Below are 26,249 nucleotides of genomic sequence, written 5' to 3' on the forward strand. Positions count from 1 at the left end.
CAGATAGGAAAACATAAGGATACTTAATGACCTGAAATGTCACATTTACAAATGTTATTATCTTAAAACACTTAAAAATATATATATACAAGGGTTAATCTGTAAATAAACCAAGTAGCTTTGTGAACAAAGGAACCAGTGAAGCATGAGTAAGCTTTTGTCTCTGCCTGTCAACTGTGGGCTCTGAATGAAGGCAAGAAGTACAAAAGGTAATCTTGGAAGCATAGAATATAACAAAGAGAAGAAAAAGCTATTACATTTTCTTCTTACCTGGATATGGCACTCTCCCTTTTGTTACCAGCTCTGTCAGTAAAATTCCAAATGACCACACATCCGACTTGATTGTAAACCGACCATACAATGCTGCTTCTGGAGCTGTCCATTTAATTGGAAATTTAGCTCCTACAAACATTGGAAAAACAGATATTTAATTTTCCCTTGCTTACACTTCAAAATATTTTAGGAATACTGCACTCAAAACCTTATATTTTGCTTTGTTGACAAAATTCAAGGTGGTTTAGTATTTTAATATTTCAAACTGGAAAGATGTTTCCAACTAGGGCTACAATTTATGGAAGCACTTAAGACATCTGGGATTCTTAATTAAATACGTTTTAAAGTGGGATGACCTTCATAATGAGCAACCTCTCTGGAATCTGAGCTCTCTTCAAACTGTAGCAAGTTTTACACCCCACCCCCCCCCCAAATACCTGAAAACATTTTCTGAAAACATATGCATCATTTTGACCTTTAAAAAGTTTACTAAAATTTCACTTATGTGAGGGGGGGCACCTAAATATAGCTGTAAAAGCAGTTTTATGCATAATCTTTATTCATGCAGCCAGAATACAGACACTTTCTGCTAAATATAATAATTCTAACTCATCTGAAGGTGTTATTTATTCAGTAAATAAACTGGTCTTACCTTGTCTTGCAGTATACTCATTGTCCTCTATTAACCTTGCTAAACCAAAGTCTGCTATTTTACACACAAGATTGTCTCCTACGAGAATGTTAGCTGCCCGGAGATCCCTGTGGATGTAGTTCATTCTTTCAATGTAAGCCATGCCATCAGCAATCTTAAAAATAAAGTTTTATTAAAGATTACTTTTCATGACTATATCCATTTCTCCCAAGCATTAAGCTGTACCCCTTTATTTTAGTTCCATTCTCATTGTATAAGAACAGGATGTATAGCACAGCAAGAGCTTGTGACAGCACTGATTAGAGTGCGGGTGGCTATACAGTATCTGCTAATTGGGAACTATACTGTTTCTTTTTGACAAATTCCAAACCTACAACAGAAGATGTAAGACAGAATAGCATGCAGTAGCCAGGGCATTCAGTATATACATTTAGTTGATATCTGATATAGCTTTAAATCTCTCCTTTAAAGACAAAATAAAGTTTTCTTGGTTTATACAATGTACCTGAGCAGCCATGTCGACCAGCTGTGGGAGTTTTAAGTATTTCCCTTCTCCTTCTTTAAGGAAGTCTAGTAAGCTGCCTGTAAAGGAGAACACATTTTGGGAGAAAAAAGGAAAAGAAATTATGTGATCTGAAAACATGAATGAGATATCTTTTTTCACAGACATATGATTTACATATTCATCTCTCAAAGACTGTATTTGAAAAATCAGTCATTTACCAGAATACATGACTCAATGACTCCTGGTAGTTGTCTCTGTCCTAGTAACTAGTCAGTGCAAGTTTTATCCAAGTATTTGAAATCCATTCCAATCATTCAGATAACTAAATACTAATAAAACAGACTGCTGCTTGATGACTATATATGGCAATATGTAAGGATTATTCCCAGTAGTCTTAGTATCAGTGCTTTTCCTAGCTGAATTTCTTTCCACAGTGAAATTTATAATTAAAGAACAAATAAACCTCCTATCTGTGATTTATTTCCTGACAGTTCCAATTATATACTTGGGAAATTATTCTTAAATTGTTGCTTTTATTTTATTGCTTTTTCTTTCTTACAGTGGAAAACAAAAGTGTATTCCATTCTTTATGATATATTGTCTTTTCCCATTTATATAATGCAGTCATGTCCAGAACATTACAACATAAGCAGTACTTGAAATCAGTTCCAAGGACCTGCGCTTCTTTCAAGACAGTAAAACTTTGATGTAACAGCTTTCTCTACAGGTGCTATTCGGCTATAACAGTATAGGAACATGATCTCTTTCTTAAGAAAATGATGAGGAGTGGTAACTAGTTAGTCTCATCTCAGTCATAATTACAATGACAAAAGTTACAAGTGTGATGCTGGGGAAAAAAACAGTGATCTGCATACCATGCAGTGGATTCATAGCTGTAGCTGCAAATTGGATACCTCTGATGTGGCTACAGTCATTTGCTGTATTTTTGCAATGAAAGTTGCAGTATGGCAGGCCAGACCTACACTGATGCTGCTGTTTGACACACGTGTTTGCACAGACTTTTCCCCATCTTGGCTCATGAGCTCAAAGGAACAAAGTTTTCAAACTGACCTCTAGTAACCTGTTTATACCAGAAAAAAATTTGGGTGCTGTGCAGTTTTTACCTATTTTCCTTGTAAAAGGAGAAAGAAAGAGAAAAAAAAATACTTGTTCTACTAGCTTTCAAGTATGAACCACTAAAAAACCAAAGAGGTTTTGTTCTTTGGTAAAATGTGAAAAGTTTTTCAAATAAAAACAGAGGCTTCAAATGACATTTTGAATCCATAAATTAGACAAACACTTAACTATTTTCGCTTCTGGTTTCGGAAGGTAATGTCCTGGTTCTGGCTTCAAACCTTACTTTTTCTTAGACAGAAATCTATAAAGCTTTTAATTATTCCCTTTTTTTTTTTTTTGATTGTCCTGCCAAACTCGATTTCTGGACTATAAAAACTGATTTTATATTGCAGCTTTTAAGAGCTGACAGACAGGCTGTCTAGTGTTATTCAGGAATACCACCACCACAAAAGGAACTTCTTGGAATCTGCATTCCTTTCTACCTTTTTGAAAGTATACAACACCTAAAAATCCCCACAAAAACAGGACACCCCCCCCAGATAATTTTGGCAGAATACTGAACAGAAGTAGCCATTCTCTTTGGAGTTTAATATTGCTTCTACTTCTTACCAGGATAGCAGAACTTCTCTGTGTGGTGAACAGAAGTCCGCATTTTTTAAAAACTGGAATAATTGACTTGAAAATCTGCTGCTGCTTAACACAAATATGTTTATTTCTACAGTGTCTAAATCTCTGCATCTGTTTCAGCAGTGAGGGGAGAAGGAAACAATACAGAGCAAGGAAAGAAGGATGAAAGACTAAAACCAAGGAAATAAAGGAGGGAGTCTGGGAAAAAACCTCAACCTTCTTAAAATTTACTATTACACTGCTGGAAAAGGAAAATTAAAACCCAGAACAACAACAAAAAACCAAACCCTCCTGATTCTGTCATGGTGAGCATGACCCATCTACAGGCGGGCATATTCTCACGATATTACCAGCTATACCATCCAATTTAAATGTCACAGTGCACACTAAAATTGAGGACAGAATAAAGCCCAATCTCGTACTTGGAAGATTAGAAAGGGTGACACAGATGTGCAAAAAAATCATGCCTCCACCCATGATCTAAATCAGATCTGCTTCAAGTAGGTCAAGCGTTGCTCATTTGAATTTAATCAAAATTACCACTTGTACTGCAGTCAGCTTAAACCTAACATTAATTAAACATTTAATTTGTGTCTGGCATCTTAAATAATATTTTAAATGTAGTATCTTCAAACTATTCTGTCACACACCTTTTGTCATGAATTCAGTGACAATATAGATTGGTTCCTCAGAAACAACTGCATATAGTGGAACAAGCTTGTCATGTCGTAATTTCTTCATGATCTGAGCCTCCTGCAGGAAAGCTTCTGGCATCATTGTACCAGGTTTCAGAGTCTTGATTGCTACTTTTGTGGTTCCATTCCATGTTCCTAGAGAAACAAATCAGATTCTAGTCTCCACTGTAATACTGAAGAGATTTTCTACTGAAACATGTTTGCTTTTTGCTTTTATTTTCTTAGCTAACAGAGTAATTATAATTATTTAATGATAATAACAGAATTGTAATTATAGCAGAACAAACTAGAACTATATTGAAAATTAATTTTATCTCTACATCTCTGATCATAAGTGTCTGCCCCTCCTCAATTCTTTATCAGATTATCTTCTCAGATCCTGATACTGATTTATTTAAAATACTACGACATTTGCATGAACAACTGAAATGTGTCATTAAGCTCTTACCCATCCATACTTCACCAAAACATCCTTGGCCCAGCTTAACTTCCAGCCTCAAAGACTCCCTAGGGATTTCCCAGGCATCTTTTGCTAGTCCCTGTGTTTGTGGTTTCACAGTGGGACACACAGTAGTTAGCTTATGACACAGCCCGTCGGCATGTTCTGGAAAACAGAAAAAAGAAGCTTCATTGTTAAACAGGGATAAGATTGTGACAAAACTAACATCCTAATGCTGATAAAAAGAATTACTCCATTTACTGTTTGTCAAAATCAAGAGAAATATAATAGTTATGAATTCTAAAAATAAGCTATGTACACAGTTTTTCTTCCTTTCAATAGGCACAAGGTAGCATTAGGACACTAGAACTTAGGCTTACCTCTGTAGTGTTTCACAAGCTTCTGCAGAGATTCAAATTGTGCTCTGGTTGTGATATAGTATCCACCGTTGTCAAGTTTTCTGATTTTGTAGTGTTTCACATTATCACCTCTGACCTCATCCCAGTCACGTATAGAAAGGGAGTAAGCACCTACAAAACAAGTCATACTTGGCTCTTCACCAAAAATGTAAAGATCTATTTAACATATAGAATCACAGAATGGTTTGGGTTGGAAGGGATCTTAAAGATCATCCAGTTCCAACCCCCCTGACACAGGCAGGGACACCTTCCACTGGAGCAGGTTGCTCAAAGCCCCATTGATTCTAGCTTATTACAAATACTTCTTTCATTAACATAAATTAAACCCCATAAAAATAATACCCACAAAAAAAAAACCAACTGTCATTATACACATATGTGTGCACATGCATATGTATAATGTGACAGACATAAAAATCATCATTATGTCCACCTTGGTGGTAGTGGAAACCGAAGAGAGCAGACACATACATAAATACACTTACCTTTAGTGGTTTCACTCTCTCTTACTAAGAAAATACCACGCTGGTTCCCAGGATTTAGAAGTAGCCTTTCTGCATCCTTCCTGCCCATCTTACCAAAATACCACCTACAAATGTTAAAGGAAATGTGTAAGTAAAAGCTTCCTATGCTTTGGTAATCACATAAATACAAGATTTAGAAATCTCAAGCATTGACTGGACTACAAATATCCCAAAGCAGTTACAGATCAACAAAGGTAATGACAGCCAAATACTCAAAAGATTAAGATGACCTATCACTATACAACTTTCATTTCTATTGTTCGCAAAATACATGTAAAGAGGCCTCTATCTATGAATACTAAGATTTTCTGATGGTTTAACAATGGACCTCAAGACTACTTAACATTGAAAGTAACACCCTCTTGATTAAGAAGTTCACAGGTCAAGCTGACATTCGGTAGCACACTCAAAACACTGCAGCTGCTGAAAACACCTTCTACGTGTTAGAAAACAGTATCTACTACAAAGTGGGTGTGCATAAATATCATTGGATCACAGGTTCCTTCAAGTTGAAATAAGTCCCTTGGGAGGTCTCTGGTCCAGCCTCCTGCTGCAAGCAGGATCAGGTATGAGATCAGATCTGTTTTGCTCAGGACACTGTTCACTCTGGTCCTGAAAACCTTGAAGGATGTATCCTGCTCAGCCAATCTGGGGAACCTCTGCCACTGCCTGGCTGTCCTCAGGATAGAAAGGTTGCTTCTTACATCCATGCAACTTCTGTTGCGTCCCATCCTTCTCTACCTCAGTAGAGGGAGGACTTTTTTCTACTGATTGTTTAGAAACAACTAGGTACACCATTTACTTCTCTATGAGTAACACTCCACCTCTGTTGCATCATTCTGATATCAAAAAAGAACCTGCATTTTTTCTTGCCTTAAGTTCTTTCACAAAAAGAATTTCTTCTTTGATGTGTCCACAGAGTGCTCACCCTGATAAGCAGTCTGCACACAGCTCTGTCTTGAGCTAGTGATAACTTTAAGGTCCATCTCCCAGTTAATCCCCTGACTCTGGAATAACAGTTACTTCTAACTACATTTTATTTTGATTGCATGCCTCAGAAGTGTAAATTTCAAGCATTTCCATTTCGCACTGTCATAGCATCAAGCAAATCTGTCCTTCGTGAGTGTTGGGAGAAGAAAAGTAGCACTGGAAACTGCTACAGAACAATGGTTTTGTGGGAGAAACATTTTGTGGGGGGGAAATGTAAGTAAGGAGAACGTCTGTGAAAAGAATGGCCTGTGTAAGCACTTGGGAATTTGAAACTTTATTGTATTTGCTGTTTGACTGCTTATGTAGATGTGCAAAGTTAGAACTGGAAAAAGTCTGGATGTAACCTATAATTTTACTGATGCAAACCTGAACCCTGCTTAATTACCTCACATCCTCCCCAGACTACTACAATTTACAAACTATATTGTAAAGTGCCATTTTATTTCATTACCTGTAAAATAATAGTAGGGTTTACTTGGCTTTTTTTATGAGTATTAACCATTTCTATTACGGTATCATTCAAAAGGCACATGGATAATATGGATCTCGTCACAAGCTGTTTGTGATATAAAATACCTTCAGGATTAGAAAAAGTCACTTAAAGAAAATCCTAGCAACTTGGGGCTGTGTATTGCTTTTGCTCTTGTAACTGGAACCCCAAAACAAAACCTGCAAACCCTGTCAAGGCCTAGGGCTAACAAATGAACTCTAAACCAAATGAAATCTATTCCAAATGCAGTAGTCATGCTTTGCCAGTCTTTAGGAGCCATACTTGCTTCGCAGAAACTTTGCATTCTTAGTTTGCAAAGGGCTATCATTGCCATTTTACCACCACACAGCTGTAATGGCAATATGCTTTTATTACATAATTTAAAATAAAACAAAAACCCAAGAAACCTCAACTTGTCTTCAAAAAAATCTGAAGTCAGTAAGTTTAAAAGCAGGTGAAATTCAAGGGCATAAAAATAACAGTACATCTTTGATACCATCACTTATTAATAGCAAAGAGCCAGGTGAGAGCAGCAGCAACATGCTAGTCTCAGCTTGAGATTCAGGAAAAAAACTTTGAAATGAGGCACTCCTCCCAGAAGTGCAGTAGCAAACACAGAATTGCACAGATCACATGTCAGGGAACTGCTCACTAGCAGTATCATGCCTGTATATTGAAGCAGGAGGTGCAGAGTTTTGTATTTCTAGTACAACAAATACAATTAATCCCTTGGAACAAGTATAACCTGAAACTGTACCCCAAGTCACAACTCCCACAGACACTCCATGCAATTCTGTAAGTGCTCTGGGATCTTTGTAAATAAATGCAGGAAGTAGTGGTACCAAAAGCAAGACAATTTTCCCAATTTGTAGTAGTCCACAGAGTGCCTAACAACTTTGTCAACATGAAGTTATTACAGATTAGTAGTACCAGTCCACCCAAATGGGTATTTTTAGAATATAAGATTAGGTGCTACCAAGAATATAGCTGAACTTGAATTAGGTTTGGCAGTGCGTGCTTGTAGCCCAGAAAGGCAACTGTATCCTGGCCTGCATCAAAAGGAGCGTGACCAGCAGGTTGAAGGAGGTAATCCTGCCCCTCTCCTCTGCTCTTGTGAGACCTCACTTGGAGTATTGTGTGCAGTTCTGGTGCCCTCAACATAAAAAGGACATGGAACTGTTGGAACAAGTCCAGAGGAGGCCATGAGGATGATCAGGGGACTGGAGCACCTCCCAGGCTGAGAAAGTTGGGGCTGTTCAGCCTGGAGAAGAGAAGGCTGCGTGGAGACCTCATAGCAGCCTTCCAGTATCTGAAGGGGGCCTACAGGGATGCTGGAGAGGGACTATTCATTAGGGACTGTAGTGATAGGACAAGGGGTAACGGGCATAATTATGATCTTAAGGTCCTTTCCAACCCTAACCATTTTATGACTATAAGCAAAAATAAGAATAAAACCCTAGAGCTGGTGGTGTGTGAACTCTTTAACCCATTATTTTTGCATTATATGAATCACAATGTATGTTCCCCAATTCTTACCTTCATTATTGTATTCTCCTGTCCTTTTTCCTTTAGCCCACATATAGCAACAGGCATAAAACATTTGCATGAGTGTATCTCACACTTACTACTAATTACACCTTTGACATCATCCAAGTAGCATTGCTATCCTTTAATTAGTAGTATTACCCTACCTTACCTTTGCATGCTACATATACTGAATTAAGGGAATAGTGTCACCACAGGGCACAAAGCGTAGAATGGATAAGAAGAGACTGAAAGGATGTGATGTCTTACTCTTCTGCTTGAATGGAGTCTGCAGGAGCTACATAATTGCTTGGGATGTAGCCTGTTTTTCCCGTAGCAATGGATCTTGCTTCCCACCAGTCTCCTTCTCTGCAATGAAATATCAGTTATCTCTTCCACATATAAATAATGCATCATTCCCTAGCACCTATAACATCCTCACATATGAGAAGCAAGTTAAATTTAGGTAACATGTTATTTTAATTATGAATGTACCTAAAGTAAGTTTGTGCTGCACCTAAATACATTTTTCTTTTCATTGTAAACAACATGAGTGCCTCTTAGTGGAATTTTCAATTTTAAGGATTTAGATTTTGGTTTTGTTGCTTTTTTGTTTGTTTGGGCAATTTTTTTGTTTCTAATATAAAAGGCATTTATCAATATACGCAAAATATAAATCTACAGCAAAATGTCTTATGGCAGACATGTGTAAACAAACTTCCCAGTTTGCTAGTCTTCATCTGTCTCTCCCACATCATTCTGCCTGTATGCTGACAATGAGCCATAAAGGAAGCAGGAGATCAGCTAATAAAATTAAGAGACCTGGACAAATCAAAACTGCTGCATGTATGAATTAGAACTATTATTGCAGCCCAAAGCTGAGTATAAAGAAATCCCCAGGGTGAACAAATTATTTCATTTTCAGGAGACTTCTAGAAACCAGGCTGTAGTACTGTAACATTGCTGGAACAGAACTAGAACAGCAAACTACTCATAAACTGTCTGAGCGTGGATTTACTGCAGAGGCCAGCTAGACCCACTTCCATGGTGAGATGTCCCTGCCTACAGGCTGTGCACTCGCCTCCAGTGAATGTACTTGCTTCCCCAGAAGGTGCAAAAAACTGTCAGAGAGAATCTGCAAGGTGCAGAGCCTGTGATGGGACAGTATGTGCCTCTGTATCTGCTGCCTCAAGTGGGTAGCTGTGTCTTGCTGGAGCAGGAAGCGGAAGGATGCCACCCAACCCACTGAGGAGGAGAGGCTTGGGGCTGCCTCAGTCACTACAGTTCTACACCTACATCCAAACCCTTACTTCAGCCTGAAGGTTATTGTCTTACCAGTGTTGATATTTTAACCCCATGCTTGTTAGAGCATCATGTGCATCCAAGAAAAAAATAAATAATCTATCTGCTCTTCACTGAAATAGGATATACAGATTTCAAGAAGAGGTGAGGATCTACTTATACCCAACAACCATCAAGTGAAGTCTGTGAATGAGAACACTTACGTGTTATTTATTATCTGGAACCGTTCACCTTTCTTAAATGAAAGGTCATCTGTAGTTCTGGCTTCATAGTCATATAAGGCCACAAATACAGTAACACCACCTTAGGAAAAAGAAAAAAAACCTGTATGATATAGCAGTAATGTTGCAACACTTGATTTAAGGACTTGTCTGTGAAACAGCTCATCAATTTTGATTGGGAAGCAACTAAACACTCTAGGTTACATCTCATTTTGAAAGCCGGATCAATAATCAGCTCATTCCTTAAAACAGAAGAAAGCCTATAAACAAACACCCTAAAAATATGCTTTCAAGCCACAAAAGGCAACTAAATACATCACTGGCAGTACATTAATATTTAGAGCAGTTATATACAGAAACCTGCACAGCACATCAGCAGTAAAAAAAGTCAGCTTCTGGGTAAGAAATGCAATTCTAGAAGATCCTACAACACCACAAGGGTGAAACATGAGCCACTAATTTTTACAGAAGTAGTTTCCTGATGAACATAGTTATAACTAACTGATTAATTCCTAACTTTCTGAGGTTAAACACATCAGATCCACTCAAGGAACTGAGCCAGAAATAAAAGTATTCTGTTGGGGACAAAGAAATTTCTCTGTTTTAGGACTAATGATTTAATTCCATCAAGTTTCCCCATCAGCAAAGCAGACCCTTATTGAGGATGATCCAACAGCAGAAAACAAGGATCAAAATGATGTTACAGGACAAGCAGTTCCACCCCACCAACTCCAAGGGATTTGCTTCCCCATCCCACTTCTGGTACAGGGCATGTTGTTGAGCATGTCTGTGCTGGATTTGGCTGGGATAAAGTTAATTTTCTTCATAGTAGCTGGAACTATGTTTTGGATTTGTGCTGGAAACAGTCTTGATAATACAGAGATGTTTTTGTTATTGCTGAATGGTGCTTAGAGTCAAGGCTTTTTCTGCTCCTCACACCATCAAAACAATGAGCAGGCTGGGGGTGCACAAGTTGAAGGGGGGACACAGCCAGGGCAGGTGATCCCAACTGACCACAGGGATGTTCCGGACCATATGGTGGCATGATCGGCATACAGAGCTGGGGGTAGAAGGAAGGGAGGATGCTGGGACTGATGCTGCTTGTCTTCCCAGTAACCATTACACATGATGAAGCCCTGCTGTCCTGGAGATGGCTGAACACCTGCCTGACCATGGGAAGCGGTGAATGAACTCCTTATTGTGTTTTGCTTGCACGCATGGCTTTTGCTCTGCCTGTTAAACTGCCTTTATCTCAACCCATGAGTTTTCTCACTTTCACCCTTCTGATTCTCTCTGCCATCCCACTGTGAGGTGAATGAGCACGCGGCTGTGTGGGGCTTAGTTGTCAGCTGGGGTTAAACCACAGCAGTGTCCCACAAATGTGTGATGGATAGTAGGGAAGCTCCTGTACTTATGATAGGAAAACTTATACTGTAGTTAAAAAGGACTAATCTATGAAAAGGCTAAAAGAGAAAGAGGGAAAGGAAAACAGGCTATATGAGGTGTAGAAGATACAAGTAAAAATAAAGAACTATGTACCATAACTAGGAGAAAGTTAAAATAGAAAACTGCAGACAGGCAATCCAGAAAGACTTTTTAAGCTCTAGAAATGCTATTTCACAGCCTAATGGACATTTAGGAAGTGTAATGATAATCTAAGCAATAACTTATTTTTAAATGTATAATATTACATCTCTAACATGTGCATGTATGTACCAGAATATACACGGAAGACCAGCAACAGAAATATGCTGCATCTAATTTCAGACTGCGTCTAATTTTAGATCTTATAATTAACATGACAGTGATCAGAAAAGAATACATAATGAAATGGGTATTGTCTACATCTAATATTCTTTTGCAATGTACACTTTCTGACATAAGAGCTTCTAATAATTTAAATATGTTAATTTGATTTAGAGTTGTCTTCTGATTACAGTCTCTCAGTAGGTATCAGCCAGAAATGAATTTATAGTTCCTCTAGGAAAAAACAGAACAAAAAATCCCCACAGGTGGTCAGAGTAATTAAGGGGGGGTTTGAAGTGTGATTTACGAACTGAACATTAATTGGAATATTCCCTAGAAGCTAATAGTTTCTAATCCAAGTTAAAAAAAACCAATACAGTTCTATCAATTTTTGCCTGCATTACTACATCACTGCGTTATTTTGATTACACAAGCTGCTACATAGAGTAAGAAAATTGTGGGGATATATACTCCATTCACACAAACAGAAACCAAGTGTTGTGGAAATAAATCATCTTCACAGAGTTCTTCAGCAGATGAAGAAAATAAATACTCTTATGTCACAATAGCACAAAAGGTTTTAACTGTATATAAAGAAACTGGGAGACCTCACGAACTTGGAAACAAACTGTACAACATCTAGAAAGATACTAACGTGGGAACAAGAGAGAGAGAGTAATTCTTCTAGAGCGTGTAGCACTAGCCAAAAGTAATGGATTCTAATGTAAACCATGCAGTAGGAGAATTATCAGTAATTATCAATATTTGTGCACTCTTAATTGTTTTTAAAGAAATAATTGGAAAAGCTACCTTACAATCCTTGGGAAGTTTTGATTTCAACACTTCGGCTATCATAAAATCTCTTATGCTCACACACAAGTGTTACTTATTTCATAGCAAATAATAATAAAGTACTTACAGAGAACAGCATTAGCACAGAGAGTTTTAAACAAATAGATACTGTTCAAATGATTTTGAAGTCTCTTGCAGCTGTTTTCTTTGTGAATCATTAAAAGGTGATTTAATTTAGCTGTTCAAGCTATTTGAGGTCATAACATTTTCCCTTAAAGGTTATCCTTTCATTAGGTCAGTATTTCCATCCTCTTATCTAGAAGTAATTCTGGAGAGATGACTTCGCTTTTTTGTTCAGCATGAGGATTACAGAGCGTTAATGTTTACATACCTTCAAAGAAGGCAAGAACAGTGGTCCAGTTTTGTTTGATTTTCAATAATATTCTATGAATTCAAAGTATCTGATGATTGAGAATGTGTAATACAGGGGCAGTGTTGACTAACTCAGATTTATTTTCCTTTTCTGCTCTAGAGGAATAAAAGACAGCTCAACTCTTTTCAGCCTCACTACAGACCACGATGACAACCATATCATCTTTCTGTCAGACATCACTGAAGGACTAAGTACTATTGACACTTATGTCCTGTTCAACGAGCCCATCTATTCTCCTCTCTTGCAAATCAAAGGGCTGCAGAATGCAATCCAGTGTTTCATTTGTCACAAATAGAAAAAGCTTACAGCCAGATGAAATTTACTTATTCAAAAGCCCACCCAATTTTGATTGATCTCAAAATTGGTACTGAATGCAACATGCAATTGCTGGTGTATTTCTTATTTATCTATTTTTCAAGTGTGTGTGTTTGTGGACAGGCTGGTTTTACAAACTGAGAAGGCATAATTACATATGCAGTATCATTTTACCTGATTACAAAATGAGGTCTACTGATAACTGAATTCACACTGATGAGATATTAGACTATCTTTTTCCATGCAAAATCTCTCCTGTTGACTCTGGTCCAAGATGTAACATGCTTAACTACCAGCAGGAATAGGAACAGGCAAGAGAACATCCCTTCTGGTCTCTGCAGCACAGGTTTGTGGCACCTGGTGGGGGGCTACTTCCCTGATGTCTATTGATGCCCAGGAGTGCCTGCACACACTGCTGGAGACTCCCACGTGAACAAAGAACCAGATCTAGTGAGAACACATACACAGAGATTCTTGGGGGAGGTGAAGCCTCAGTGGAGATAATGAATAAAAAGAAATGCTGCCCTTATTTCATTTCTGTGTATGTTCATCCAAAACAGGTGTTCACAGCAGAGTCAAAATTCTGAGACAGGATAGATGCTCATTTTAATTATTTGATTTTTACTGGATTCCCAAAATGAGAATATGAGGTGATCATTACCTGACAACTTATATTTAGTTTCCTGAATTACTTATTGTCAAGGTCATAGTAGGTTTTAATGGATCTCAGATTTCTTGTGTTTAAAAGATTTTAAATGCCACTGTAATCAGGCAAACCTGTAAGCACTGTAATTGTGCTACCATTAAAGGTTTGTGTGAAAACTAGAAATAGACTAATAAGGAATTATTTGCTGGGTTTTGTGAAGTGTCTGTGCAAATCTTCTAGAATAAATTATTCTTCTCTCTCAAAGAAAAAGTTAAAGCTTCCTCTCAAAAATATCTAGCAAAACTACTGAAATTAGCCATTTGCACAAAATCAGTATTTTTGTAATGAAGTTTTAAGACTCTGCTATAAAGGTAGGTTTATAACATCAAATGTGCATGTTGCTTAAAAACTCTCTAAAGATACAGTATTTTAATCTCAGCTAAGGTCTTTGCGCCTTGTAAATTCTGTTTTTACATTTTCAACTTTGGATTTAATATGGCCACCAACAATGAGAATTCTACTATTTGTTTCACACGTATTGTTCATGCAGTAAACCACACAGAATATACTGCATACTCTGTTTACCTTTATAAATGAACAGATTCAATGCTGCATTAATATAGGTAATTTACAGCTAATCAAGTAAGTCTGAAAATCGGTTAAAATCCCCCAATTTCCTGAATTTGAAGTGTTTTCCACTTTGCACCTCTGTCCAAAAGTTAACGGCCATTATCCCATGTGCATCCCTTCAACAACCTAGAGCTTTTAACACAATTTGATCAACTATTCCCATTGTTACTTTTGATCAGTCTTAAATTTCTCTGTAATCATAATCCCCCTCCAAACCAAAAGCCAGTCGCTACCGAATATGGCTGAATTATTATTTGAGTAATAAAGATACTGAAAATCAGAAATCCCAAAAAGGTAATTTATTTTAAATTTTCAATTTATTTCTGTGCGGCAAGGGATCATATTATTTTTATATGACTGTCAAGCTTTAATAATAAATTATAATAACATCATTTTATGTAACACTCACCTGTTAAAGTACTAGGATATGGACTTGGCACAGCTGAAAATGAAGATGATGCCCCTCCAAAGGGTGTCATTCCTGAGGGCCCTCCAAAAGGAGTCATGGAATGACTATTAAAATTAACTGCTGATCCCTTTATTGACGGTGACTGTGTTGCTTGACTAGAGTCTGATCCGTAATGGCTGACGTGGGAAATAACAGGTTCTGGAGTATTATCAGTTCTGTATTTCATGGCTGGACCTTTATCTTCTTTGCTTTTGATGCACCCCATGGTTGCTTCTGTGAGAAGGAGAGGAAAAAAAAAACCAAAAAAGAATTCATCTCCATGTGGTGTCTTTTGGTAATCAACACAGAGGATTCCAAAAAAGTTACAAAAATGCTGATTTATTACTGTTTAAAAAAGCACCAAACAACCCACAGCAATTGCTAACACATGCAGACTATAAACTCCAATGAAAGTGATCTGGAATAAAATCTAAGCCATTCCCAGAATAGAGAAGACCTAATTATTTTCCCTTACAGCTTCACATACTAGCAGCACATTTGGATTATTCTTCATCCCAGTTCTTTGGTGGACTGCAAGTGGTAAAAGAGAAAAGAGGGGGAAGGGGGGAGAAAGAGGGAACTGGGCAACAGATGAGGTGAGGAAAAGACATTGAAAACTTCCATAGCAGGCTAGAAAGGGAAACAGATGTGACAAATCCATAGCCAATTAGCCAAAGCAATTAAAAGTAAAGAAGGAGGGCATTCCTGCTTTCTTTTTTAAGCACCTGTACCCTCAGGTCCTGACCAGCTGGTGGTAATACAACTAAGACATGTGAAGATGTAGAGAGAAGTTTCCATGTACTGCCAGCCCCCCCAAACGAAGCTCAAACCCAAACCCAGGATATTCATGGCCACAAGAGAGGGTCATGCTCCAGTCTAACTGGAATTAGAAAAATAATTTAGAAGAGTAATTATAACATCCACAGTGGTTTAGAAACTGAACTGCACGAGGACAGGTGACAATTTATAGCTGACAAACCAAGACTGCCACCAGCTCCCACTGCGCCAGAGCTGTTTACTAGGGGGACACCTATTCCCTGCTGATGCAACTGATCAGAGAAGAGACATGTCACCAACAATTAGAATTACTGGGTCTCTAACCCCTGCCATTCATCAGGTGGTGACAACTGATGGCAGGCATTCTCTGGCATATCCCAGCTGGGAAACAAATCAGGAAGTAAGCAGGAGTCTCTATTAGATGCAGTGCTAGTCTGGCATGAAATTATTCCATTCTTGCAGGGGGAAAAGGTTAAAAATCTACTTTAACTTTGAAAGGAGAAACCTCCACAAAACCAGGAAATCAGCTGCTCCACATTATCTAATGACCCCGCCAAGAAAACCACAATAAAACCAATAAACCACCACCACCACAAAAACCAGTCTGAAAGCAATAAAACAAGTGTTCTGGTAACTACAACAGTTTCACACAGTCTAAATAACAATAAGGGAAACAGTGTTCCCCACTGTGTGTTTAACTTTTTCCTTTTCAATTCCCTCCTACCTTGTTAACTATTAGGCACAAAAATAAGGAACAAAGTAAATCTTTCTAAACAAATACTATCTTAATATAGTCACACTGAGAGAAATTAATACCCTCTGTATAACCAACCATTACAACAGAAAAGATACTCTAATTTCCTCAAGAACTGTGAATCAGAGTTACTGGAAAGAAGGCGGCCCACAGCTGGTGGAACACCATACGAAATTTACTGCTCATAAAGATTAAGAACATTCACCCTGCCAAGTCAGCCCCTAATGCTGCAATATAAAGCAATTACTGGTGTTGAAACAAGCAGGAACAAAGTCAAATAATGGCATTTTTACAAATTTCACCTGAGAGTTTTACACAGAATAATGATCATCACAAAAATAACACTTTTTTTCTTCTTTTTTCCCCCCCACTTCTGATGCTACTATTGCCCATTTATTAATTGTGCAAAAACATTAATGGAACAAGACTCAACTGCATGCATGAAGAATGTAATGCATCTAAATATCTTACAAAAGGCACTCTACAGTAGAAAAGCCAGTTATCAATTCACAATACAAGTTCATCGAATGCCCAGTCACATCCTTTTAATCTCTCTACCACTACAAATAGATTCTGTAATTTGAGCCACTTCTTTTGTTTTGCAATGTGTCTGCCTATGCTGAATGCTTGCTCTACTCTGAGACCCATTTCTCTGACTCTTTAAAACTGCCAAGTTTTCTGCTAACATTGAGTAAAAGTCCAATCACCTTTGCAGAAATGTCTTTGATAACAGAACCTGTTCCTTGCCTCTGGTTGAAACTTTAGCATCATGCATGAGTTGGGAGTTCAGCACACTATTTATATTAATAAAGTAGATTAAAAGGGAAATGCATGGACATTTGTATGATTAAATGTGCATCGGAAATATTTTTCCTCCCCTATTTCTGGCATTTGGTTAACCTGTAACAGGCTGATAAGACTTCAAGGTTAAAAATAAATACATGAATGAATGAATGAATGAAACCATTTCCCAACTCCAGTAAAACTGCTGGATTCTGCCCATGGTATTGCTTATTTGGCCAAATGTCTGATGTCAAAGCTCCTCTGCACTGCAGTTACAACTGCTACTGACAGTTATGTGCTCACTCACACAAGCTGTGGTTAGCAGCAAAAAGTTACCATTGGTACACTTGAGTGCTGCAAAGAAAAGCCCTTATTGAAGAGCTGAATTCATGCTAGGGAAATAGCCTTTCCCTTGCTTCTTCTCTCCCCAGCCACTTCACTGTTAAGGTAATCTTCTTTCAGGGGTTAATGAGATTAACAACAGATTTAACCAGCACTTCAAAGAGAAAGACATTCAGAAATCCACAGAGAAAAATTTAAAAGCTCTACTTTTATAGCCACATACCCACAAAACAAAATTAAGGAAGCAAACTCCTTCTCTTTTAAAAGGCAAAAAAGTAGGTGGAAATTACTACAAAATACTGCGTATGCATTTATAAAGAGAAATTAGAAGAATGAGGGAAGATGACATAAACCAAGACTGAGTAGTAGGGAAGGGAAAAATGATTGCCTACCCTATGGGGGGAAAAAAACAAAGACTTATTACTGTTTAGTCTTATAATACATTACTGGATAAGGAAAAAAAGTAATCCCTAAGCAGCTGGTATGGAATGTTGGATTTGATTATTCTGGTACTGCATTTGTTATGAAAAAATGTATGTAACTGAAATAACTTTGTAACTATTTTTATCACCCTTTGTTTGACCAGCAACAAAATATAAAGGAATACATTTCTGTCATTTAAATTCATGGCACTCCTTCTGAAGCATGGAACTCTTTCTAGAAACAGATACACATGACAAGTTCCTCTCTGCTCTGTAGAAGTCCATCTATTCAAAGACATACTGGCCCAAGGTAGGTTATTCCCAAGCCACTGATTTCCCATTAGTTAAATCATTATTTTAGACCAGACTGGTGTCTGAATAAAACTACTTAACTTCAGCACCTTGTTCTTTCTTTGAAACAAATACTCTTCTATTGATTCCCATCAGCATGTCCATGTGTTTGGTGAAGGGATTAGGAGTCAGCCTGCTTGTGGTCTATCAGGAATCCACGTTCAGAAAGCCATGGACTAAAAAGCACAGATATTTTGTTCTGCTTTCTAGATGAAAACAATCATATGTTAGAATATTTTCAAGAAGAAACAGTAGCTGAAAGACTACTGGAAGGATACCTGAAGGTTAGCAGGTTGCCCACAAAAATCAATGAAAGAATGACAGTACTCCAGGAAACAGTCTTCAAATGAGACATCTAATTTGACTTGGGCTTTTTGGAAAAGTCATACAAAGGGCAAAAGTTCATTGTCATTCAATACTCTACAAACACTTGAGACAATGCCAGAGGATCCTTAATAAACCTTCTGCCAAACAAGAGATCTCCAAGAAAGTCAATGCTGCCCTCTTATCTTTCCAGCTCCTTTTTATAGCCATGCTAGATCACGTGAAAAGCTTTGTTCAACAACAGTTGAAAAGTGTGGCCAGTAAAGTCTGTGTTTTTCTTTTCTGCTTTCCTTTCAGAAGGATGACCTACCAGCCCATGAAAATTAAGTTTTTCCTCAAGAGCCATCATATCCCAGGATACCAACAACTCAGGGTGTCTGCAGACTCATCCACCCAAGTCTGATAGCCGGGTGTCACAAAGGAACCACTTTTTCATCCAGTGTGTGTTTGCTCTTTCCAGTTGATAGTTACAGAAGTTATCTACTCATTGGTTCTCCTTTGGACACAAAGAAAGATCTCCCACTGGCGTGAAGAAAGATGCTAGAGCTTTCTTTGAAAGAGGTGATTTTAACAGATAAACTGACAATCTGTATCAGCCAGCTGCCTCAGAGCAAAGCAGTCTGCAAATGCCTCTAAATACCATATTCGTTTCCTCCCCTTACTCTATTCACCAGCATCAAGATTTTGAGGGCTAGATGTTAGCCACTGAAACCCTGAAGACCAAAAGCTGGGAGAGCCTCACATTTGTTTCACTTGCTGCAATGAATTTGATAATAAACCCCCTTCACTAGGAAAACAAAATGAAACGCCCACACAAACAAACACACAAACCCCACCAAAAATGCAACAAGCAAACCACCAAAAACAACACAAGAAAAATTAGGACTTTCCACTTGGAGCCAACTGGAGGTACTCTTCTGATCTTGCACTTCTGTTATAACACGTGCACAGATGCTTCTGGAGACTTGGTCATGATGTAATGCCAGAAATGACAACCGCACATAGCCATTCTGACTCTGACATGCCATAAAGAGAAAGACACACTAGGCAGTTTTTTTCAACCTCTAAACTAAACCAGGTACTAAAACTGTACAAGAACTAAATGCAAGAGGAAGGGCAAAAGAAAAATCATGAAGCGGAAGGATGGGTTGCAACATTTCTTTTTTCCATTCCTTTTGACTACTGAAATTGTACACATGGCCAAAAAGAGCACACAAGTCATCTTTCAGTATGATGAGTCAAGTTAAATGAACAAACAAGTCAAGACTCTTTCTAGATGAATAAAGCAAGACTGCAAATATTCTCCTGCCTTAAAACAACAACAAAAAACCATCCCTCCATGCTACGTAACACGAAAAAGAATTTGAGTCAAAATTGCTAATAAAAAGACAAAAAAAAATTTAAGATTTCCACTACTTTACCTTCACTTCTCAGCATTAGCAAAAGTAAATATTTCTTTTTTTTCTGTCAAGAAGTATCCTCACTTCTCAAGTGTGAAACAAATGTCTTCAAAAACTTTCAACTAAAGCCATGATAGAAAGTTATTAAAATTTCATGTAATGATGAAGACAGGATATTCTGTGGAAAGTTAGCTAATGGATCCATTAGCCGACAGCTGACTACTTGCTCAAACAAGTGCGAGCTGACTCCGTATGTCACTGGAGACATGCAACCTATATACTGGCTTTTCAAACATGAGGCAAACAATGCAGAGCATCTGCCAAACAGCTGGTTTCAGGCTGTGGTATTGAAAACTCATTTATTAAAAGTGACACAGACTGAAAGAAATTAAGATAACCAGAAAAGAGGCTAACAACCCCTTTGGCCAATACCGTAATATCCAGCTAATTCAGTCCATCTTTAACAGGTCACTGCTTTGGTATAAAAATATGGATGAGCTTTTTTATCTACAAAGCAATCCGGCATGTTTTTAAAAGAAAATAAACTAAAGAATTGCCTTGTGTTCTTTGCAAAGCATATGCAACTTTAAAAAATGATGCAGTTTTTATCATGTGATACAATTTCACGTTTAAGAGCTGTCAAATTATAGTTTGCTTATTTTACCATGAACAACCTATGGCATTTCAAAGAATGATGTTCTACTGTATTCAGTTTTATACTTAGCAATAACATTAGTGTAATGAGACCTTAGAGAGTCTGTATCATTGTGCATTTAAAGTGCAACTGACATGACCTTGTAATTAATGATCTAGTAAAGAGCAAAAACTGAAGGAAGAAGCATTAAAAAAAAGGAAAGACACTGAAGCAAAGATTTAGGTCACTAGAATTTCAATGTTTACCACACATCTTCACTTCAACCCAGAAAAATATCTCCATCACCGACTAATGCAATCTGAGATTTTTGATCCTAATGTTTCTATAGGCCAAACCATACTTTTTATCATGTCTATAGAAACATATACAAGGAAAAATTCTGTGGCTGCTGTGGTAATGCTTTTGATTTCATAGAAGCATCACAAACCCCAGAATGTTTGCTAATCAAGCTACACCTAGCAAACCCAGAGAACTCTGTACAAAGAGAGAAAAATTAGTATAAAATTACTTTCCTAGATGGACATTTTGCATTTCAGAGTTAAAAGCTGTTGGAAAGATTACATATTTCTGTTAAAGTTTTTTACAGGAAACAGAATTTTAAATTGGCATTAAATTAGATATTGAGACTGATCTTTCAACTGGAGGAGCTAGCTATGTGGCTGACAAAATCAGTACAACTGTGCTCTGAAGGAACATCAGACCTCAAAACACTACCTGAAAAATAAGATTAGCAGGAATTGCATTTAAGTAAAAGTGGTTAGTGGCAAGTGGTAAAGAGAGACAGACTCCTACTACAGCAAGCCTACAGTAATTTTGAAGACTCTTCTAATCAAAGATGTTCTAGTTCAGTATCCTGTCTTTCAGAGTGGCATTTTCCTATAAACAGGAGCTCTTCCGTCACCATTGGCATAAACTCTGACAATGAGTAAGGTTGTCTTTGTGTTGAATAAGCAACCAGCAGGAAATGCCACAGAAGATGAGAGGGGCAGGATGAGCACAGACATCTCCAGCTTCCACCAATCTGTAGCTCAAAGTCCACAGCCAAACGGAAACTAAGGACTCAACTACATCTACACAGGATCTGCATTCTAGTATATGTCTTTACTTGAATTCTTTTATACTGCCTGGTTTAAGTCAGAATAATCATATCCAAGAAAATAAAAATAGTTATTTCAATAATGATACAGATTTAAACATCCTGACTTTCTGTTCTAGACAAGGCTTCTGAAAACCCACAGGAGGTGAGCATCACAGCCAAGACCTGGACTGAGATGTTCCAATGTTAATTATAGAGGCCTGACTTTTAGTAAGGTTTCCTCTTCCAAGCTGTTCAAGCATCTGAAAAAGCACATTCCCATAATCAACCTCTTTGTCTCCCAGTTGCTCAACACCAGCAATCTCCACCTCAGCTTGAAACTGTGCAAGGCAACAGAAAACACAAAAAAAAGGTGATGCTGGGTAGAAAAAAAACCCCAACAAACAACGCAGAACGTTTTGTTCCCCACCAAAACCCGACACCCCAAACCCAACTGCAGTAGGCACAGAGCCTGCTGGAAGTACCTGACTGACAGCCAGAGGGAGCTGCTTCGAACTTCCAGAGCAGAACAGAGAAAATACGCAAAATTTAAACAGTTACACTTTTTTTTTTTTTTTAATAAACCCTATCAATGGCTAAATAGAACTTCTATTTTAAGAAAGTTTGGGTTTGGGATCTGTTCTGGATTTTCAGTGAAGTTGGCACACTGTTCGCATCCACAACGAGTGAAAAATAATTTGTGCTTTTGTACATCCAAGAAAAACCCTGCTGATGAACCTAAGGCTGATGATGCAAGATATACAACACTGACATGGGGATACACAACCTGATGGATTAATTTTCTTTATTCCAGCAATCAAGGTCACAAGGGAGGGATTAACTAAAATATCAGACTTGCAAAAGCAATTTTATGTGCTTATAATATATAATACATACACATGAGACCATTTTTAATGTTAGAGTTACAATGTCTAGCCATACAATTTCAAGCCTTTACCACACAAAGACATTTTCTCTGACAACAGATGATATCACAGACAAACAACCAATATATTGTCTAGACAGCATTACTGCTGCTCCATTGTCCTGAACATTTAAGTACAGAGTCAATAAATAAATGTAAGCAGAAAAGGACAATTCTGGGGTTTTGTTTCAGTGTAATAGCCATTTTTAGTATTTTATAAATGATAATTATATTGAAAACTAAAAGGTTCATATATTCAAGAAGTCTTATACATTCAAGATTATTTCAGATTACAGTAAAATGCATGTCATACCCTGTCAAAGCTATCTATCCCATTATGACAGGATTTAGGAACCAATTTATAAATAGAAAGATTTTGTTTCCATTAAGTCCTACTAGGGAAACAACAAAATGTATGCTTGGTACCACAGAACATTTTCATACATTCAGCTTTCAACCGTTCTATTTTAGTATATTATTTCCAAGAAAAGATACCTCCACAAGTTATTCAAAAAGCAACTCTTATGTTCTGTTTTCTGGGTCTCACAGCAGCAGGAAGCATGCAAACTGCCTTCCCAAGGGACATCTGCATTACAGAAAAAGTGAAGGAAAACTTATATGGTAAAAGAAGAACTTGCTGCAATTTTTGTTCTCAAAAATTCTATGATAATTTAGGAAGCAATTTCTTTCAAAGTTCGTCCATGAAAATATATATGAAAAATGGACGACAACATCTGCAAACTCTCCAAAATTCAGAGATACTGAAATTAATATGAAACTATAGTATTTTTCATCTTCTCAGCTGGGCACAGAGCTGAAGCAGCAATTACATTTTAAGATGGCAGAAGAATTCAGTATCAGCAAGAATCCAGTTGCAAATTCATTTAATCAACTTAGAAATACAAAGGAAAGGAATAATCACAGGAATTGGGACAATTAATCAAAAAAAAAACCTCTAATAAATGACTTGCATCCACCCACATTATAGCACAGGAATACTGCTAGGGAATCTCATGGAACTTAGAAGTAATTTATTTGGTGTTTGACACGCTGATACTTAACATTTGCACATACCTGCTTTGTTGAGATGAATTTTCTCAGCTACTGTTTGCCAAATGTCACATTAAGTTGAAAGCAAATTCCCTTTTATTCTCAATGCTTTTTTTATCCGAATATAATTGACATTATTAGCATGTAAAGAAAAATCAGTAATTAAAGTACTTAAATCCAATTACTGACAAAATACTGCCACTCATTTATTCAAAGGCCACATACTCAGATCTCCTTCAGCAATTAGCTCTTTGCTGAACAATAGGAATTTCAAGAAGCCAGCTGGAAAATATCAGCTTTTTTACTAAAATAAAAAGTGAAAGTACGTATAAACAATTACAACCACACACGTACACTGTTCTTCATGATTCAATAGCTTGTGTTTTCCTTTTTACATAAAAAACAAGGGAAAAGAACAATTAAATTGGAACTAAATTCAAAATTAAACAAAAAAACAAGTAAGATGACACCTGCTAAATAACACCCTTATTAAAAGGGAAGAGCTGGATGATGTTTTGACTAAACAAGAATTATTATCCTAGTAGCTATCATTACTGCTATTGCACTGCTTTCCATACTGAGAGATATAATATTCATAGACAAGAAGACCAGGAGAAATTACCTTAATTAGCTTGTCAGGCTTCTTGTACAATAGAGGCCATAAGGCTGCATTAAATTAATTTTTCTTTTCATGGTTTTGAATGTATGCACATGCTCAAATTCATTCAAAGTGACCTGTATGAAAAGTTCACCCACACTGGCCAAGTCCCAAATTTTAAACACAGTAACCACTAAAAGTACATGCCTTGTGTCCCATCTGAATTTAATGCAAATATCCAGCCAGCAGTCTTGTTACACCCTTGCCTTGGAGCCCTAACACCACCCTGTTCCTATTCCCTGTATAAGTAGACCATGGGCACGGGCAGGGACATCTTTTACCAATCAGGTTGCTCAAAGTCCTGTCCAACTTGACTCTGAACACTTCCAATGACATGGTATCCACAACTTCTCTGGCCTACCTGTTCTGGGGCCTCACCACTCTCATCATAAAACATTTCTTCCTCATACCTAATGTAAATCTATTCTTCTTTCAGTTTAGAACTATTACGCTTGTCCTATTACTACAGGCCCTGATAAAAGGTCTCTCTACATCTCTCTTACAAACTCCCTTTATATATTCAAAGGCCACAGTAAGTCTCCCTCATGCCTTCTCTTCTCTAGGCTCTAGCAACCCCAGTTCTCTCAGCCTTTCTTCATATGAGGGGTGTTCTATCCCTCTATTAATTTTTGCAGCCCTCTTCTGCACCTGCTCTAACATGTCCATGCCTTTCTTATACTGTGGACACTAGAGCTTTTGCAGTACTCCAGGTGGCATCTCCTGAGCAGAGGGGCTGCACTCCCTGAACCTGGTGGCCACATTTCTTTTTACGCTCCCAGGATGCAGCTGGCTTTCCGGGCTGGAAGCGTACACTTCTGGGTCATGTCTGATTTTCCATCCACCAGTACCCACACCCCAGGTCCTCCTCTGCAGGGCTGATTTCAATTTGTTCCTCCTCCAGTCTGTATTGATAGCTGGGATTGCTGTGACCTAGGTACAGAAGCTTTACCTTTTTCAACGTCATGATGTTCATATGGGCCAGTTTGGGCCTCTAGTATTTATTTTGGCAGCACTGTCCCTAGAACAGAAATTCCTACATCCTGAAAGCACAGTCCATATCCTTCTTCCTAGGAGTACAATAATTTTCCTGTACTAAGCAGGCATGACTTAACTAATCCAAATTAATCCAATGGTAGAGCTGTGAGACAAATTTTTTGGGGAAAAAACACGCCAACAGATCTATCACTCATCTGAAAATAGAGGCAACAGGACACGGTAACAGTCTCACCATTACCCTACCCAGAGTTTCTTATAATTACTCCAATACTCCATTCCTTGTTCATTATCTATGCTGCAAGCACCTCGCACTGTGTTTTGAAACATGCATGGAGCTCAGCCATGCAGCAGCTCTACCTACCAAGCTCATCTGCTTCTGCAGGAAAAAAGACACTTCTGCTGCACCTCAGCAAACACATTGTAGAAGGAAAGTACCCACTTCTTGTCTTGGGAAGCAAAACTGGCTTAATTGTAGGTTACAGTCAGAAAGGTTTTGTTCCAAAGGTGGGCATTTTGCAAGTGATTTTGTGAGCCTGCTACCAAAAAAAACCCCAAAACTCAAGCCCAAACCAAACTTAAATTATTTGTTTTCCAAAACAAGGTGTTACTTTCTCTCACATTCATGTTGTTTCATTTGCCTAAGGAATCAAAACACTGAACTCTTTCCAGTTCCAGGCTAGCAATTAAGAATGACATGTACTGAGTGTACCAAACCTGCAACAATGGCATGTAATGGAAAACCATACAGCATTCTCTTCCTACTTGCTTTCCTTTCGATTCCTCTTCCCTTGGTTTTTCCTCTACCACTTAAAACTGCTGAAAGGGATTTAACCACAGCTCATAAAAGCTTTCCTGAAAAAGAGGTTAAAGACAAACTTTTCCTGACAGATGGAGTGAAACAAAGGGGAACCACGTCAGCATTCCCTGTGATGGGAGGTTTATTAAATATAGCTCAAAAAATATTGTAGTCTTCAGACATCTACATTAAA

The 26,249-nt window shown here is 37.8% G+C and overlaps 1 protein-coding gene across 1 annotated transcript in view; it reads right to left on the reverse strand.

The window, feature by feature from the left end:
- YES1 (YES proto-oncogene 1, Src family tyrosine kinase) overlaps positions 1-26,249 on the reverse strand; it is a 50,369-nt gene that overhangs the window by 2,805 nt on the left and 21,315 nt on the right. The window contains exons 2-11 of the mRNA XM_034061608.1: positions 14,710-14,982; positions 9,721-9,820; positions 8,486-8,584; positions 5,173-5,276; positions 4,649-4,798; positions 4,278-4,433; positions 3,785-3,964; positions 1,431-1,507; positions 926-1,079; positions 271-402 (exon numbers count right to left, since the gene is read on the reverse strand). Coding sequence (XP_033917499.1) covers positions 271-402; positions 926-1,079; positions 1,431-1,507; positions 3,785-3,964; positions 4,278-4,433; positions 4,649-4,798; positions 5,173-5,276; positions 8,486-8,584; positions 9,721-9,820; positions 14,710-14,974 — 1,417 coding nt within the window. The 5' untranslated portion in view covers positions 14,975-14,982. The remainder of the gene's footprint in view (positions 1-270; positions 403-925; positions 1,080-1,430; positions 1,508-3,784; positions 3,965-4,277; positions 4,434-4,648; positions 4,799-5,172; positions 5,277-8,485; positions 8,585-9,720; positions 9,821-14,709; positions 14,983-26,249) is intronic.

This window comes from Melopsittacus undulatus, chromosome 1, assembly GCF_012275295.1.
Source record: "Melopsittacus undulatus isolate bMelUnd1 chromosome 1, bMelUnd1.mat.Z, whole genome shotgun sequence".
NCBI classification, from domain to species: domain Eukaryota; kingdom Metazoa; phylum Chordata; class Aves; order Psittaciformes; family Psittaculidae; genus Melopsittacus; species Melopsittacus undulatus.